This window comes from Oryctolagus cuniculus, chromosome 12 (genome assembly GCF_964237555.1).
Source record: "Oryctolagus cuniculus chromosome 12, mOryCun1.1, whole genome shotgun sequence".
In the NCBI taxonomy this organism is placed as follows: Eukaryota; Metazoa; Chordata; class Mammalia; order Lagomorpha; family Leporidae; genus Oryctolagus; species Oryctolagus cuniculus.
Window position 1 is genome coordinate 53,683,915 of NC_091443.1, and position 15,953 is coordinate 53,699,867.

The following is a 15,953-nucleotide window of genomic DNA, read 5'->3' on the forward strand; positions in this document are numbered from 1 at the left end:
TTGACTCCTGTTCTGGCTCCTGACTCCAGCTTCCTGCCAATACAGACTCTGGGTGGCTGTGGGGATGGCTCAAGCAATTGGGTTCCTGCCACCCATGTGGGAGACCTGATTGAATTCCTGGCTCCCAGCTTTGCCTGCATTACAGGTATTTGAGGGAGTGAACCAGCAGATAGGAGCTCTCTATTTGTTCTTTCTCTGCCTCTCAACAAGATAAATACTCTCATCTCTGATTAAATATGGAGAGAATAAACTGTAAATAGTGACTGTGATCAAAGGACTAGGTATAAGTGACTCTACAACCTTCCTTTGGGGTGCAACCACAGACAAGTTATTTAACCATTCTGCTAAGTTTCCTTATTTGTAAAATAGGATAAAATACTTAGCTTATATGGTTATGACAAGATGTCATTCAGATGATTTTGTAAAAAAAAAAACTTGCCATAATAATTAGCATTTACTACATACTGTATCTACAAAATGCTAGGGGCTGTTACTGTAGTACATTCACTATCAGAATGCCAATGCTTCCCATCCAGCTCCCTGCTAATGTGCCTCAGAAGGCAGCAGAAGGTGGTACAAGTGTTTGGGCCCTGTCAACCCTGTGGGAGACCTGGATGGAGTTCCTGGCTCCTGGCTCCTGGCTTAAGCCTGGCTTAACCCATGCCACTGCAGTAATTTGGGAAGTGAATCAGCAGATGAAAGATCTCTTTTCTCTGTCTCTCCATTTCTGTCTGTCATTCTGTTTTTCAAATAAATAAAATAAATCTTTTTTAAAATGCTATCTATTTTTGTTGTTTCCACTGAACTAGTCTCTGATCATTTGAAAATTTCACTTTGCATTTATCAGTACATATTAATGATATAATATATAATATTCTTGTGTGTTGGGTAACACTAGTCAGTTCTCTATACATCATATACTTCTCCACTAGCCCACATGCTCTTCTGAAGATATCTTTTTTTTTTTTTTTTTTTTTTTGACAGGCAGAGTGGACAGTGAGAGAGAGAGAGAGAAAGGTCTTCCTTTTGCCGTTGGTTCACCCTCCAAGGGCCGCCACGGCTGGCACGCTGCAGCCGGTGCACCGCGCCGATCTGAAGGCAGGAGCCAGGTGCTTCTCCTGGTCTCCCATGGGGTTCAGGGCCCAAGCACTTGGGCCATCCTCCACTGCACCCCCTGGCCACAGCAGAGAGCTGGCCTGGAAGAGGGGCAACCGGGACAGAATCCGGCGCCCCAATTGGGACTAGAACCTGCAAGGTGGAGGATTAGCCTGGTGAGCCGGGGCGCCAGCCTGAAGATATCTTTATATATCTACTAACACAGTGCCTGGCACATGTAGATATATAATATTTTTTCAGAAGAGGTAGTATTAAAGCACTGGATTGTGGCACAAATTGTTTTCTATTTTACAATTGCTTTGAATGATTTTACAAAGTTTTGTGTTGATTTTTCCTCCAAGAGCATAATGAGATGAGAGCTACAATGTGTTGCTGATATAAATATGACAGAGGAGAAAGATATCTAAGTCCAAAGGTAAAAAATCTGCTCAAAGGAATGTCAGCGGCATTTCAGTAGAGTATAGGAAATGATACTGCAAAATTATTTTCTTTCTTCGAAATTCATGGATTAAGTGAGCTTAGCTGACAAAATATAAAAATAGAGTTTTAATTATTTCAAAATTAATATGGAGTAGGAATTCAAGCTTTCCCAATGTATAATGAATTAACTAAAACAGGCCCAAGAAATAATCAGACTCCTAAAAAGAAGTCTGTGCTTGGGCTCCTCTGAGTGGAAGATCTGGGGGAAGGAAGGGAGAAATTGTGAACAGACCCTTGAAGAAAGTGGGTGTGGCCACTTGGGAGCAGCTGATCTTACCTGAGAGATAAAAGCAAGGGAGCTGCAAGAATTGAGCAAGAACCGGCCGGTGCCAAGGCTCACTAGGCTAATCCTCCGCCTAGCGGCGCCGGCACACCGGGTTCTAGTCCCGGTCGGGGCGCCGGATTCTGTCCCGGTTGCCCCTCTTCCAGGCCAGCTCTCTGCTGTGGCCAGGGAGTGCAGCGGAGGATGGCCCACGTGCTTGGGCCCTGCACCCCATGGGAGACCAGGAAAAGCACCTGGCTCCTGGCTCCTGCCATCGGATCAGCGCGGTGTGCCGGCCGCAGCGCGCTGGCCGCGGCGGCCATTGGAGGGTGAACCAACGGCAAAGGAAGACCTTTCTCTCTGTCTCTCTCTCTCACTGTCCACTCTGTCAAAAAAAAATAAAAAAAATAAAAAAAAAAAGAATTGAGCAAGAACCTTAGAGCAAAGATAAAGCAAAGCTACGAGAGAAAAACATAGGTTCTGTTTCAGTAGGTTTGGTTGTACAAATGCTTGGAAAAATGAAAGGAGCTACTGGAATTCGGATCGAAAGCATTTTGACAAATACTACTGTATGTCTATTACGTGCTGCTGCTTCGAGGACAAGGAAAATAGAGACCTTGCTCTTGGAAAATGAACGTCTAAGAGGGGAAATAAGAAAAGCACACTCTCAATCATAAGGTAAATGACAGATAAGTCAACCTGAGATGAACAAAGCCAAGTGGGAGTGTGAGATAAGGAGGAGAGCCAAGTTTACCTGAAGGGTCAGGTCAAGCTTTACAGTGGGAGGGCAACTGGAGACTCAGAGTGCTCCATACAGAGTAGACAGCCTGAACAGAGTCAGAGAGTGGCAAAGAGCAGGGTGAATTTGGACAGTAGCAAAGAGGCATGAAGAATATGAGAAGGAGAAGTGTGTGAATTTAAGGAAAAAGTAATGGAAAATCTTGTTTATAAGATACAGGAGTGTGAGGCCAGTTTTGGGGAAATCAGGTAAACCCGCTATCTGCAGTGCCAGTCTGCAGTGCCAGTGTCCCATATGGGCACCAGTTCCAGTCCCAGCTGCTCCACTTCTGATCCAGCTCTCTGCTATGGCCTAGGAAAGCAGTAGAAGGTGGCCCAAGTCCTTGGGCCCCTGCTCTCGTGTGGGAGACCAGAAGAACCTCCTGGCTCCCAGCTTCAGATCAGCTCAGCTCCAGCCATTGAGGCCATCTGGAAAGTGAACCAGTGGATCGAAGACTTTTTCTCTCTCTGTCTTTCAAATAAATAAATCTTTAAAAAATATTTATTTACTTGAAAGATGAATGACAGAGAGAGAGAATGGGAGATACAGAGGGAGAGATCTATCAGCTGGTTCACTCCCCTAAATGGTCACAACATCCAGGTCTGGGCCAGGCTGAATCCAAGAGCCAGGAGCTCCCTCCATGTCTCCCACATGGATGGCAGGGGCTCAAGTATGCCATCTTCTGCTGCCTTTCCAGGCCTATTAGCAGGGATCTGGATCAGATGTGGAGTAGCCAAGACTCAAACATGCTCTGATATGGGATGCCAGTGTTGCAAACAGTGGCTTAACCTGCTGTGCCACAATGCTGGCCACAATAAGAGCAATAGAGTTAGAGTAGTGAAAGAGATTTAAGAACATTCATTTGCTATTACTGAGTTACAGAGACTGGAAGAAAGGACAGTATTAGGAGGAAATTGCTGTAGTTTAGGCAAGAGGACTTACACTAGGAAGCTGGAGGGAAGCAGATGGCAGAGTGAGATGGCTCATGAAGGTCTGAGCCATCAGACAACTTGACGACTGGTTGAATGGGAGAGAGAGTTCAGAGTGTGACAGAATTAGAGATGGCTTAGTGATGCTGTGCCTGGATGCCTAGGAGACTACAGCTGCAATAGTGAATAAATTCATTTCACTTTTCTCAAAAAACACTCCAGGGAAAGAAATGGAAAACCCTAGGTATGTATAAGTTATAAACTTACAGTTCTTGCTTCCTCCAGAGAGCTTCCTGCTGTTCCTTCCTCTGAATGTCCTGGTGTCCTCCAGGACTCTAGGTTCCAATCCTCTTGTCTTCCCGGCTTGTTAAAAGAGCTAATCCCATTCTGTTTAGCTTTTAAGATGTTAACTCTTCATTGATCAGCATATGAAGGCTGTGCTTTTACTTGATGCCAGTTTTACTTGGAGAAAGAGGAGCTTAAGCACTCCTCAACACTCCAAATTTTCAACTAAAACTAAAGCTTAAAAACATCAGTTAGATTTGAAGTTAACAGAAATTTGCTGATGTTGGGAGAATGATTCTTTAAAAAAAAAAAAAAAAAAAAGATTGGGGCTGCCTCTGTGGTATAGCAGTTAAAGCTGCTGCCTGCACTCCAGCATCCCATATGTGTGCCAGTTCAAGTCCCAGCTGCTCCACTTCCGATCCAGCTCTCTGCTATGGCCTGGGAAAGCAGTAGAAGATGGCCCAAGTCCTTGGGCTCCTCCACCTGCGTGGGAGACCCAGAAGAAGCTCCTGGCTCCTGGCTTCAGATTAATGCAGCTCTGGCCATTGTGGTCATCTGGGAAGTGAACCAGAGGATGGAAGACCTCTCTCTCTCTCTCTGCCTCTCTGTAACTCTGCCTATCAAATAAAATAAATCTAAAAATTTTTTGATTGATTTTAAAGGCAGAGTAATATATAGAGAGGGATCTTCCATCCTCTAGTTCACTCTCTAAATGGCTACAACAGCTAGGGCTAGGTCGGGCTGAAGCCAAGAGTGGGAACTCCATTCCAGGTCTCCCTTTTGGGCAGCAGGGGACCAAGTACTTGGATCTTCCTCTGCTATCTTCCTGCTATCTTAGTAGGAAGCTGGATGGGAAGTGGAACAGCCAGGACTCAAATTGGCGCTCCCGTATGGGATGCTAAGGTTACAGAAATCAACCTTACCCACTGTACCACCATGCCACCCTGAGAGAATGATCCCAAATCTCTCCCTGAAGTGCCACAACAGCACTTGAGATCTCTCTGAAACCATGCTACATTGGTGGGATCAGTGCGCTCTCTACAGATGCCAAAATCTTATGCAAAACAATGTCTGGGGCTGGTGCTGTGGCTTAGCACATAAAGCTGCTGCCTGCGGCGCCAGCATTCCATGTGAGTGCTGGTTCAAGTTCCAGCTGCTCTAGTCAGGTACAAGATAATTTCTGTGTGAGATATAATTTCATATTTGAAAACAGCTGGGCTAGGCTTTTCAAATAGTGGTTCTATAGCATGTAGATGTTAGTGCAAATGGTCAGCTTCTACTATCACAGTAAAATGAGCTCTAACAGTGAAACGAAAGCTTGTCTACTGAAAAGCACTTCGTAAACTGTATAAAGATTAGCTTCATGAAAATTATCAGAGGATAAAATCTGTGCTTTGGAGCCAGAGGGAGACCAGATGGTAAATGAGTTAAAGAGGGCTTAACCTGCCAGAAACCAGATTTAGGTCACTGTTGGGATGAAAACTAGTAGAGGAGCAACGAAGACAAAGGAAAAGTTAGAAACAAATCTTTAGTAGGAAGAGAAAAAAGAAATTGAGGGAGTAAGATGGAAATATGAAGTCTTTTTAATAACATCATTTACTTTCACAATTTTTCTTTAAACAAAAATGACTGATTTGAAAGGCCAAGTTAGAGAGAGACACACACACACACACATAGAGAGAGAGAGAGAGAGAGAGAGACAGAGAGAGATCTTCCATCCACTGGTTCATTTCCCAAATGGCTGTATGGCTATAATAGCTGGGGCTGGGCCAGGCCGAAGCTAGGAGAGTGGAACTTCATTCAGGTCTCCCGTGTGGGTGGCAGGGACACAGGTGCACCTGAAGCATTTTCCACTGCTTTCCCAAGTGTATTAGCAGGGAGTTGGATTGGAAGTAGAATAGATAGGACTCATTTGGGAAGCCAGGCTTGCAGGTGGTGGCTTAACCACTGTGCCACAACACCAGCTCCTACAATATATTCTTGAAGGGTTTAGGGGCCTATATTATATAGCTAATATTTTATCCTGAATCCAACTTATCATTACAAATTAATTATTAATTTAATACTCAACTCTGTTCTAAAGGGCAGGGCCATGTCTTTTTTGTTTACTTCTATGTGCTCGTGACCTAGTATAGTATTTGGTACAGCTTATCATATGCTGAATGAATGAATGGGAAGAATTTTTACACCTTGAAATATCTTACACATACACAAACATATGTAAAATATTCATGAAATGGTTTTACACACATTCTAAAATCAGATCTCATAGGTTCTTACCAAAAGCTAGCTGTGTGGGGTGAGTGTTATGGCCCAGAGACCTTAGGCCATAGCTTGGACGCTTGTATCCCATATCAGAGTGTCTAGGATTGAGTCCTGGCTCCTCTGCTTCTAATCCAGCTTTTATGTTAATGTCACTTAGAGGCAGCATATTATGGCCCAGATGCTTGGATTTCTCTTTCTCTCTGTGTCCCTCTGCCTTTCAAATAAATAAGTAATTAAAAAAAAAAAAAAGCCAACAGTGTGACCTTTGGCAAATTACTTAACATTTCTGTCTTTTAGTTTCCTCATCTTTAAGATGGGTATAATAACATTACCTAATGAGCTCATTCATGTGAAACACTTAGAAAAGCACTTGACAAATGGTTATCTTCTTAATAAAATTATCTATTATTATTATTATTAATATCAAAGTGGTCAAGAATACTACTTAAAATCAAATACTTTTTTTTAAGATTTATTTATTTATTTGAAAGGCAGAGTTATAGAGAGGCAGAGGCAGAGAAAGAGAGATCATCTATCTGCTGGTTCACGCCCCAATTGGCTGCAATGGACAGAGCTGCGCCAATCCAAAGCCAGGAGCATCCTCTGGGTCTTTCCACACAGGTGCAGGAACCCAAGTACATGGACCATCTTCTACTGCTTTCCCAGGCCATAGCAGAGAGCTGGATTGTAAGAGGAGTAGCTGGGACCAGAACTGGCACCCATATGGGATGCTGTCACCGCAGGTGGAGGCTTAGCCCACTATGCCACAGAGCTGGCCCCTCAAATACTTTTTGACCTCAAAATCCCTACTGGATATCATGAACCAGAATTTCTTGTGTAACCAGCATTTTTATTAAGTTCTGTGAACAAATTTTTTTCTTGTTTATTTAAATTTTGAAGATTTTTTTTTACTGGAGCCGGAGCTGAGGCATGGCAGGTAAAGCTGCTGCCTTCAGTGCCAGCATCCCATATGTGTGCCAGTTCAAGTTCCAGCTGCTCCACTTCTGATCCAGCTCTTTGCTATGGCCTGGGCCCCTATACCCACCTGGGAGACCCAGAAGAAGCTCCAGGCTCCTGGCTTCAGATTGGCACAGCTCCGGCTGTTGTGGCCACCTGGGAGTGAACCAGCAGATGGGAGACCTCTCTCTCTTCTTTCTCTCTCTCTGCCTGTGTGTAACTCTGCCTTTCAAATAAGTAAAGTAAATTAAAAAAAATCATATATAACTTTATAAAAAATAAATCAATTCATTCATTTTTAAAGATGTGTAAAGTCCACATCAAACAGTTAAGTATGGATGTTTCAAGAGAGAGGATACATTTTTCTATATTCCAAACATTTACATTAATCACATGTTACCAGAAAAAAAATAGGATATTTCCATTTGGAAAGCATTAAAATTAAGCGCGGGGGGGCAGGTGTGTAACCAGCCAAAGCGACTGACAATTTTATTAGCAGTGTAAAAAATCTTATTTGGCAAACTTGTATTCAAGTAACCAGATTATCAATCATTTATTTCCTGGATTCTATATTCCCAGTTCCACACTATGACTTTTACCAACTTCCAAAGACTTTGTGATAAAAAGAAAAGTGCATATAGTATAATGAAATGCTGTGTCAGGTAACTATGAAACAGTCTATTAACATTTGTGACGCCGGGCCGATGCTGCAGTGCAGTGGGTTAAGTCGCCACCTGTAGCACCAGTGTCCCACGGGCGCTAGTTGAGTCCCAGCTGTTCTACTTCTGATCCAGCTCCTTGTTAATGTGCTTGGGAAAGCAGCGTTCATGGCCCCAAGTGCTTGGGTTCTTGCACTTACATGGGAGTCCAGGATGGAGTTCCAGATTCCTGGTTTTGGCTAGACCCACCTGGGCCATTGTGGCCATTTGAGGAATAAACCAGCAGATGAAGATCTCTGTCTCTGTTTCTCTCTTCCTGTATATCTGCCTTTCAAATAAGTAAATAAATCTCTAATAAGAATAATTAATCGGGACTTGAGTTGATGATGGTCAGGTTATGAGGAAAATGAGTGGCGGTGTAGCAAGCTGCAGTGAGAACAGAGAACGCTGCCTGGGGCAATGGTCTCAGAGAGGATAAAATGAATAAGTAAGGAGTGGTTTGTCAGGGAATATTTGTGAAGGAGACAACAAAAACTGAGGACTGGAATAGGGTGCTATTACAGGATTTTCATGTGGGAGTCACACAATACAAGTGAATGTTTTCAGATGATTACCATGACAGCAGTTTGCAGGATCAGCTTGCAGTACAGACGCAATGTGGGAGAAGCAGGCTGCAGTAAAGTAACATCAGCCTTGAAAGTGCTAAGGAAGAACTCAGGACACATTCCTACCTTCTACCTTGCCCACCTAGGTATGCAGAACCTCAAAACCAGGAATTGTGAATGTTTGTCATTCACATTATGTTTAGCATTCTGCTCAGTATGATACTATTTTTTTTTTGCCTTATCACTAGTGAATTTTAAATATATTGATAGACTGGTTGCTAATTCTTCTCTCTCTCTTTTTTTTTTTTTTGAAGATGTATTTATTTTATTTGAAAGGCAGAGTTATAAAGAGAGAGAGGGAGAAATAGAGAGAGATCTTCCATTTGTTGGTTCACTCTCCAAATGGCTGTGATGCTGGGACTAAACCTGGGAGCAAGGAGTTCTTCTGACTGTCAGGTGGGTGAAAGGGGCCCAAATCTGCTGCTGCTTTCCCAGGCACATCAGTAGGGAGTTGAATTGGAAGTGGAGCAGCTGGGACTTGAACCAGCATCTGTATGGTATGCCCACATCACAGGTGGTGGCTTAACCTGCTGTGCCAAACACCAGCCCCTGTTAATTCTTCTTGTATCTTCCACTTCCACCCCACCTAGCATAGGGGTTAAGTCCTTGAAAACATTATTGCTATTTCTTAAGAATTTGTCTTACACCAAATGCAGTGCTGGTTAACAAGCAGGCCATAGCAAAGATCATGCAGTAAAACTGGTTTCTGATTAAAGGAAAATAGGTAGTTTCCATTAACAGGATACAGACATTTTTATTTTATGAAAACATGTTAGTTATGGGGGTGGTTGCTGTGCCACAGCATGTTAAGCCTCTGTTTGGGAAGTTCGCATCCCGTATTTGTTTAAGTTATGACTACTCTGCTGACTCAGCTGCCTCCTTCTGTGCCTGGGAAGCAGACACCTATGTGCCTAGGTACCTATGTTCCTGCTTCCAAGCGGGAGATCCTGAGAGTTCTTGACTCTAGGGGTTAGCCTGGTAGTTGCTGCCATTTGGGGAGTGCACCAGCCAGTGGCAAATCAATTCTCTCTCTCTCTCTTTTTGTCATTCTGCCTTTCAAATAAATAAATCTTAAAAAAAAGAAAAAAGTAATGAATTACAGGTCAACCAGGCCTCACAGCCTCTGGTACCCTCTGAGAAAGTGCTATATCAAATATACAATAAAGAAAGGACAGTCTTGTCTTATAAAAAGAACAATTTTATTCATTTGAAAGAGTTACAGAGAAGTTGGGGGGGGGGAGATTTTTTTATCCTCTGGTTCACTCCCCAAATGGCCACAAGGGCTGGGGCTGGGCCACACCCAAGCTAGGAGCCAGGAGCTTTTTCCAGGTCTCCCAAGGGGGTACAGGGGTCCAAGCACTTGGGCCATCTTCTGCTGTTTTGCCAGGTGCATTAGCAGAGAGCTGAGTCAGAAGTGAAGCAGCCAGGACTCAAACCAGAGCCCACATGGGATGCTGGCTGCAGGCAGCAGCTTTACCTGCTATGCCACAGCACCGGCTCCCAAATAGCAATTTCTTATGATAAATAAAACTTAATGATTATATCCTTTAATACACACTACATACACTTTCTCTTCAAGGCCTTGTGATTGGCAGTAAGCAAGAGAAGTAAGAGGAATAAGAATTAAATTCCGGGGCTGGCGCTGTGGCATAGCAGGCTAAGCCATTTAGGTGCAGTTCAAGACCCGACTGCTCCACTTCTGATCTAGCTCTCTGATATGGCCTGGGAAAGCAGTAGAAGATGGCCCAAGTCCTTGGGCCCCTGCACCCGCATGGGAGACCTGGAAGAAGCTCCTGGCTCCTGGCCTCAGATCAGCTCAGCTCCAGCCATACGGCCAATTCGGGAGTGAACCGGCAGGTGGAAGACCAACCTCTCTCTCTCTCTCTCTCTCTGCCTCTCCTTCTCTCTGTGTAACTCTTTCAAATAAATAAATATTAAAAAATAATTAAATTCTGCTGTAAAAATACTTACCATGGGGCTGAAACTGTAGTGTAGCAGATAAAGCTGTCACCTGTGGTGCCGGCATCCTATATGGGCGTCCATTTGAGTCTCAGCTGCTCCACTTCTGATCCAGCTCTCTGGTATGGCCTGGAAAAGCAGTAGAAGATGGCCCAAGTCCTTAGGCCCCTGCACCCACGTGGGAAGACCTGGAAGAAGCTCCTGGCCCCTGGCTTCAGACCGGCACAGTTCCCGCCGCCAATTAGGTAGTGAAACAGCAGATGGACAATCTCTCCTCTCTGCGTCTCCTTCTCTTTCTCTGTCACTCTTTCAAATAAATAAATGAATCTTAAAAAAAAAAAAAGTCTTATCACCCAGGAGAGAAGAGCAGAGCATAAAATTAACCCTGATACTATGAAGTAGTTTAAAATAATAAACAACGTGGCGATTGGATTGAGGCTTTAGCACTTGTTTGGATGCTTTTGCTCTGATTACTTGTTCAAAGTAGACAATTTGGAAAACACAGAAAAGTACAAGAAAGTTAAAAAAAAATCACATGTAATTTTCTCCCTTCCTTTCCAAATGAGTAGAGAGCCATGAGATTTAATTTTTTCTTCCATGCTTTTGGTTTTGCCTTTTAAAATAGTTTAAAGCAATACAAGCATTTGGTTAAAAAAATAATAATCAGAACATTAAAGAAAGTGATCCAGTGGCAGCGTTGTGGCCTAGCAGATAAAGCTGCTTCTTGCAACACCAGGATCCCATATTGGCGCTGGTTTGAGTCCTGGCTGCTCCACTTCTGATCCAGCTCTCTGCTAATGATCTGGGAATGCAAAGGAAGATGGCTCAAAGACTTGGGTCCCTGCACCCATGTGGAAGACCTGGAAGAAACTCCAGACTTCTGGCTTTGGCCTGGCCCTGCCCCAGCGATTGTAGACATTTGGGGAATGAACGAGCAGATGGAAGACCTCTCTCTTTATCTCTGTTTTTCTCTCTGTAACTCTGCCTTTCAAATAAATACAATAAATTTTTAAAATAAAAAACAAACAAACAAACAAACAAAAACGAGGGGCCAGCGCTGTGGAGCCTCGGGTTAAAGCTCTGGCTTGAAGCGCCAGCATCCCATATGGGCGCTGGTTCGAGTTCCGGCTGCTCCTCTTCCCATTCAGCTCTCTGCTATGGCCTGGGAAAGCGGTGGAAGATAGCCCAAGTCCTTGGGCCCCTGCACCCACGTGGGTGACCCTAAAGAAGCTCCTGGCGCCTGGCTTTGGATCGTGGGACCTGCGTTCATCTGGGCAGTGAACCAGTGGATGGAAGACCTCTCTTTCTCTCTCTCTCTCTCTCTGTGTCTATGTCTCTCTGTAACTCTTTCAAATAAATTAAAAAAAATCTTAAAACAAAACAAAACACAGGGATCCTTATGAAAAAGGTTTTCTTCCCAAAAGTAACAACTTTCTTAATTCAAAACCACTGCATGATACTTCAATACAAATATCAAATGGAATTACAATAGACATCTGCACTTTGCTTTAACCACTAACAGAAGAGATCTTTCCCTAACAGCAGATAGAACCTCCCTTTTCTTAGCAGAGCTGGACTATTACTTTGTGGACAAGGTTTCTATAACATGAATGACTGGAAGGGGTACGTGGGAGACAGGCCATTTCGTGATGAGGGGACTTGCCGCACGAGCTTTGGAGACACAGGCGAATTATGTTGCCTGAAGCTATCAGTAAGTGGGAGCAAAGGGTGTGAGCCTTGGTAACCCAGGCCAGCACTTTATACTTCCTTTTCGTATTGCAAATAGAACATTCAGTGGTTTGGGGAGGACATACTTTGTCTGAAGAGGAGCCCCGCAGGCTCAGAAGTGACGGCCTGGCGGGGCTGACATTTAGAATCTGGAACTGAGGGATCTGGGGTTGGAAATACTGCAGGGCTGGTTTATATTTTACAGAACACGACCTAAATACCTCTGCTCTCGCCCTACTCCAAGAAAGTTCGTTCTTTATCCATACAGCACAGGGGAGGATTCGTTTGGCGCTTTTTCTCTTTCCTAGGCCCAAGGCTGTTACAGTTCACCTGCGCAAACAGACTACACCCCCCCCCACCCTTCCCCCTCCCCGCGTCGCGGGAATTCCGAGATTTGGGCGGACTTTCTATTAGGCACTTTAACGAGCGGAGATAGGTCGCCGAGGCCGCCAATCACACCTTCAGAATACCCGGATGTGAAGCGGTCCGCGATACAAAGGCGAATTTCCACCCAGCGTTTCGTCTTGTACAGTGGCCAATAAGCATTCCTCAAGCAATAACTGACTGGAAAACCAACCAGTTACAAACCAGTTTCTCTCACGCATGTGGAAATTCTCCGGCTTAGTCTAACCCACTGCTGACTATGATTGGATAGAATTTTGAAGAGCGGTAGAACTGCCTAATTAGCAGCGGGAGCGAGAAAACTCCCAGCCAATAAGAATGTCCTGTGGTGTGGGGCGGGGCCCAGGCCTTCGCCTCGGCGGCAGAGGAGACTCGGGGGCCATTTTGTGCGGAGACGAAGACGGTGCGGTTGTGGCCTTGTTGCCTACCTCGAGCAGCGGTCGGCCTCTCCACGTAGAACTCGGGAGTGGGAGATTCAGAATCGAATCTCTTCTCCCTCCCCCTCCTGGTAAGTGGAGGGGGCTGACACAGAGAAGGCTGTGGGTTCTTCGGGGAGCGCGAGGGGGTGTGGGAGAGAAGCCGAGGGAACCCTCCGTAGCGTAATGAGGCCCCCATTTATTCTTTAAGCGTTGGGGATTAGGTCGGAACCGGGAGCGAGATTATAGGCCTCAGCGTCTGCGTAGAGGTAACCTACCGTCCTCTAGGCCATGATCGGCAGGCAAAATGTCCTTTTTTTTTTTTTTTTTTTTTCCTTCTGTATTAACGGCTGCTTTCCTTTGATTTCTACGACCATGAGGACTTCAGGGGAGCTATCGAAACGCAGAACGAAATGCTCATTAATTTGTAGTTGAAGTTAATGCAGACTGATGCTTTGTATTCCCTCCAACGCTTGAAATTTAAACATCAGGCGGGGGATGGGAAGAGGTTAAGTAAGTAGAGGTACGGCAAGCCTTTGATTCCGGAGCGTGCCGCATGGCATAGGATGGTATTTTAACAATAGATTCAGTGTGTTACTGATTGCTCTCTGGTTTATTCTTTATGAGCAAATAGTAGACCTCGAAGTAGTCGTTTTCAATTATATTTGTTAGACTATTGCAATATAATAATAACGGTAATAATTACAGCTGACTTACTTTTTATCTGCAGGTTACAAATCACTTGAAATTTATAAGTTAGTGGAACTTTGCTTGAGGTAGGTATTACTATCCTTTTTAGACAGGGTCTGAGGCATAATAGTGTTGGTTGCCAGAATCATAATAAATCAGTAGCAGAACTAATAAGGACAAATGGTTTAACCTGGTTATTGAAATGCCATGTATTAAAAACATTGTATTTGGATTTTTACAATACCCTGATTACAGAAACCATAGGTAGCTGGAAATTCACAAATTCGATTCCAGGGAAAATATTAAGAAAGTTGACATTTGTTATCGTGGTAACTTTTTTCTAAGATAATAACATTTGATTTGCAGAATATTCGGGCATAAATTTTCCTGCCCATCTAAACGTGGGCAAAAATACACAGCTACATTTGATTAAGCAAGTATTACAGAACCTATTTGGAAGTAGCTGAAACCTCATTAACATATTTTAGTTGAAAAATAATACATAGGAATTTTAAAAGTGCTTTTTTTTTTTTTTAAGAAAACACTAATTTGAGAAAGTTCTTTTTTAGAAAAATCCTGGTATAAGATTTGTTTGCTTTCTATTTTAACTGTGTTAATACAAAAACTAGTGCTGTTTCCCAGCTTAAACCAATACTGCACAAATTCATCCCTTAAAACACCTGTAGAAAGTAAAATTGGGTGTCATGCGTTCTTTTAAATGCCTGAACGTTTATATTAATCATTTGATTAAAACAAGTTTGTCATTACTGAATGGTCAGAAATGAGGTAAGGACAGCAGCTGATCAATTAGGAAATCATCATTGTATTAAATATACCAGCAAATAAAGAAGAACGTTAGAAATAAGTATTTATGAAGCAGTTTCTGATAACTATTCTTGCCTTGTGGTGTTAAATATGTGTGCCCTTGGGGTCAGAATGTACCAAGGCAACAGAAATTGCTCTGAGTTAGTACTGTGAAACTGGCCAAGGAATTCTCAGAAACATTGTTGGATGTGTTCTCAATCAGGTAAGCATTGGTAACATTTCTGTGATCAGAAATGGAGGAGACAATGGGTTTAAAAAAGGGTAGACTTAGATTGCTGCGAGTCTCCTGACCTTTCGATGTTCAAGTACCAGAATACTTGATGGTGGTTGGTATTATTCATTCTGTAGAGAATGTAAACTTAGCTTATGTTTGTAATTAGATCTCTAGAGGGTTTGACATAGCCGTTGACCTTGTTTGGATTGAATGACTGTTAGAAACAAGCAAGAAATAAAATTCAAAAAAGCTAGTTCTAGAAGGTTAATTACATGAAGTGGTGAATGTAAGGTATTAATTAGGGAGTGTAACAGTTGAAAGAATCTTGCCCTAGGGAATAGGAGAACTAGGTTTTAGTCCTCCCTTCTAATTATACCAGGCAAATAAGCTAAACTTCTGGGTTTCAGGTTTTTTTTGGGGGGGAGGGGTGTTCAGTTTTATAGATGTAAAATAAGAGGCTTAAAAATTTCCTGAGTAGTTTGCTCTAAAAGAAGAAAAGTGCACGGAAGTAATTTTGTTATTAAAAGCCTTCTAAATTAATATTAACTGCCCTAAAAACTATTTCAGTCATTAAATGATTTTTAAATAGCCTTTTTGGAACATTAATTGTTCAAGTTTGAATGTATATTCATTCATTCTCATTAACAGGGAAGATTATGCTTTGTACATACTAGATTTACTAAATAATTGACCAAACCAGAACTGCTAGGAAATTTGGGATTATGAAGAGAAAGATTACCACAGAATATTAAATTTCCTTGTATTAGGAAAATATTTGAAGGTTTGGTGCTCACACATGCTTCTGTGATACACAATTTAAAGAATTGCTAACTAGGGGGTAGAGTTCCTTATTTAAAATCTTCACAGTGGCTCTCAAACTTCAGCTGACTTCAGAACCAGCAGAGGGGCTAGTTGCTGTGTTCTCTGCCACCAGAATTTCTAATTGAGTGAGTCAGATATTTAGTTTCATTGATGATGCTCATGGTTGGTGTAATTACCCCTTCAGAAATGGATCTCTTGGGGTTTGACAATGTAATATAGGAAAAAAGTGTTAGTAGTTTAAGGGGCTTGGTCTTTTTTTCCTAAGATTTATTTATTTGAGAGGAGAGGCCGAGGGAGAGGTCTTCCATCTGCTGGTTCATACTCCAATTGGCCACAACTGCTGGAGCTGTGCCAGTCTGTAGCTAGGAGCTTCCTCCAGGTCTCCCATGTGGGTGGAGGAGCCTAAGGGCTTGGGCCATGTTCTGCTTTCCCAGGGCATAGCAGAGAGCTGGATCGGAAATGGAGCAGCCAGGACTTGAACCCGCGCCCATATGGCTCCTT

The 15,953-nt window shown here is 43.1% G+C and overlaps 2 protein-coding genes across 52 annotated transcripts in view; one reads left to right on the forward strand and one right to left on the reverse strand.

Moving 5' to 3' along the window:
• RPGRIP1 (RPGR interacting protein 1) overlaps window positions 1-12,424 on the reverse strand; it is a 92,918-nt gene extending 80,494 nt beyond the window's left edge. For 2 of the 10 annotated variants that reach the window (XM_070053925.1, XM_070053924.1), the window contains exon 1: window positions 3,833-3,887. Coding sequence is in view for 1 of the 10 variants with exons in the window: in XM_070053919.1 (XP_069910020.1) it covers window positions 10,368-10,422 (55 nt within the window). In the remaining 9 variants the exon portion in view is untranslated. Of the gene's footprint in view, window positions 1-3,832; window positions 3,925-10,367; window positions 10,485-12,304 lie in introns of those variants that run through there. The other 8 variants (XM_070053919.1, XM_070053918.1, XM_070053917.1 and 5 more) reach the window with 8 other exon arrangements.
• Window positions 12,425-12,826: 402 nt separating this feature from the next.
• The window catches only part of HNRNPC (heterogeneous nuclear ribonucleoprotein C), a 55,915-nt gene continuing 52,788 nt past the window's right edge, over window positions 12,827-15,953 (forward strand). For 22 of the 42 annotated variants that reach the window (XM_070053233.1, XM_070053236.1, XM_070053230.1 and 19 more), the window contains exons 1-2: window positions 12,828-12,993; window positions 13,632-13,677. The gene's annotated coding sequence lies outside the window, so the exon portion shown is untranslated. 42 annotated transcript variants of the gene reach the window in all.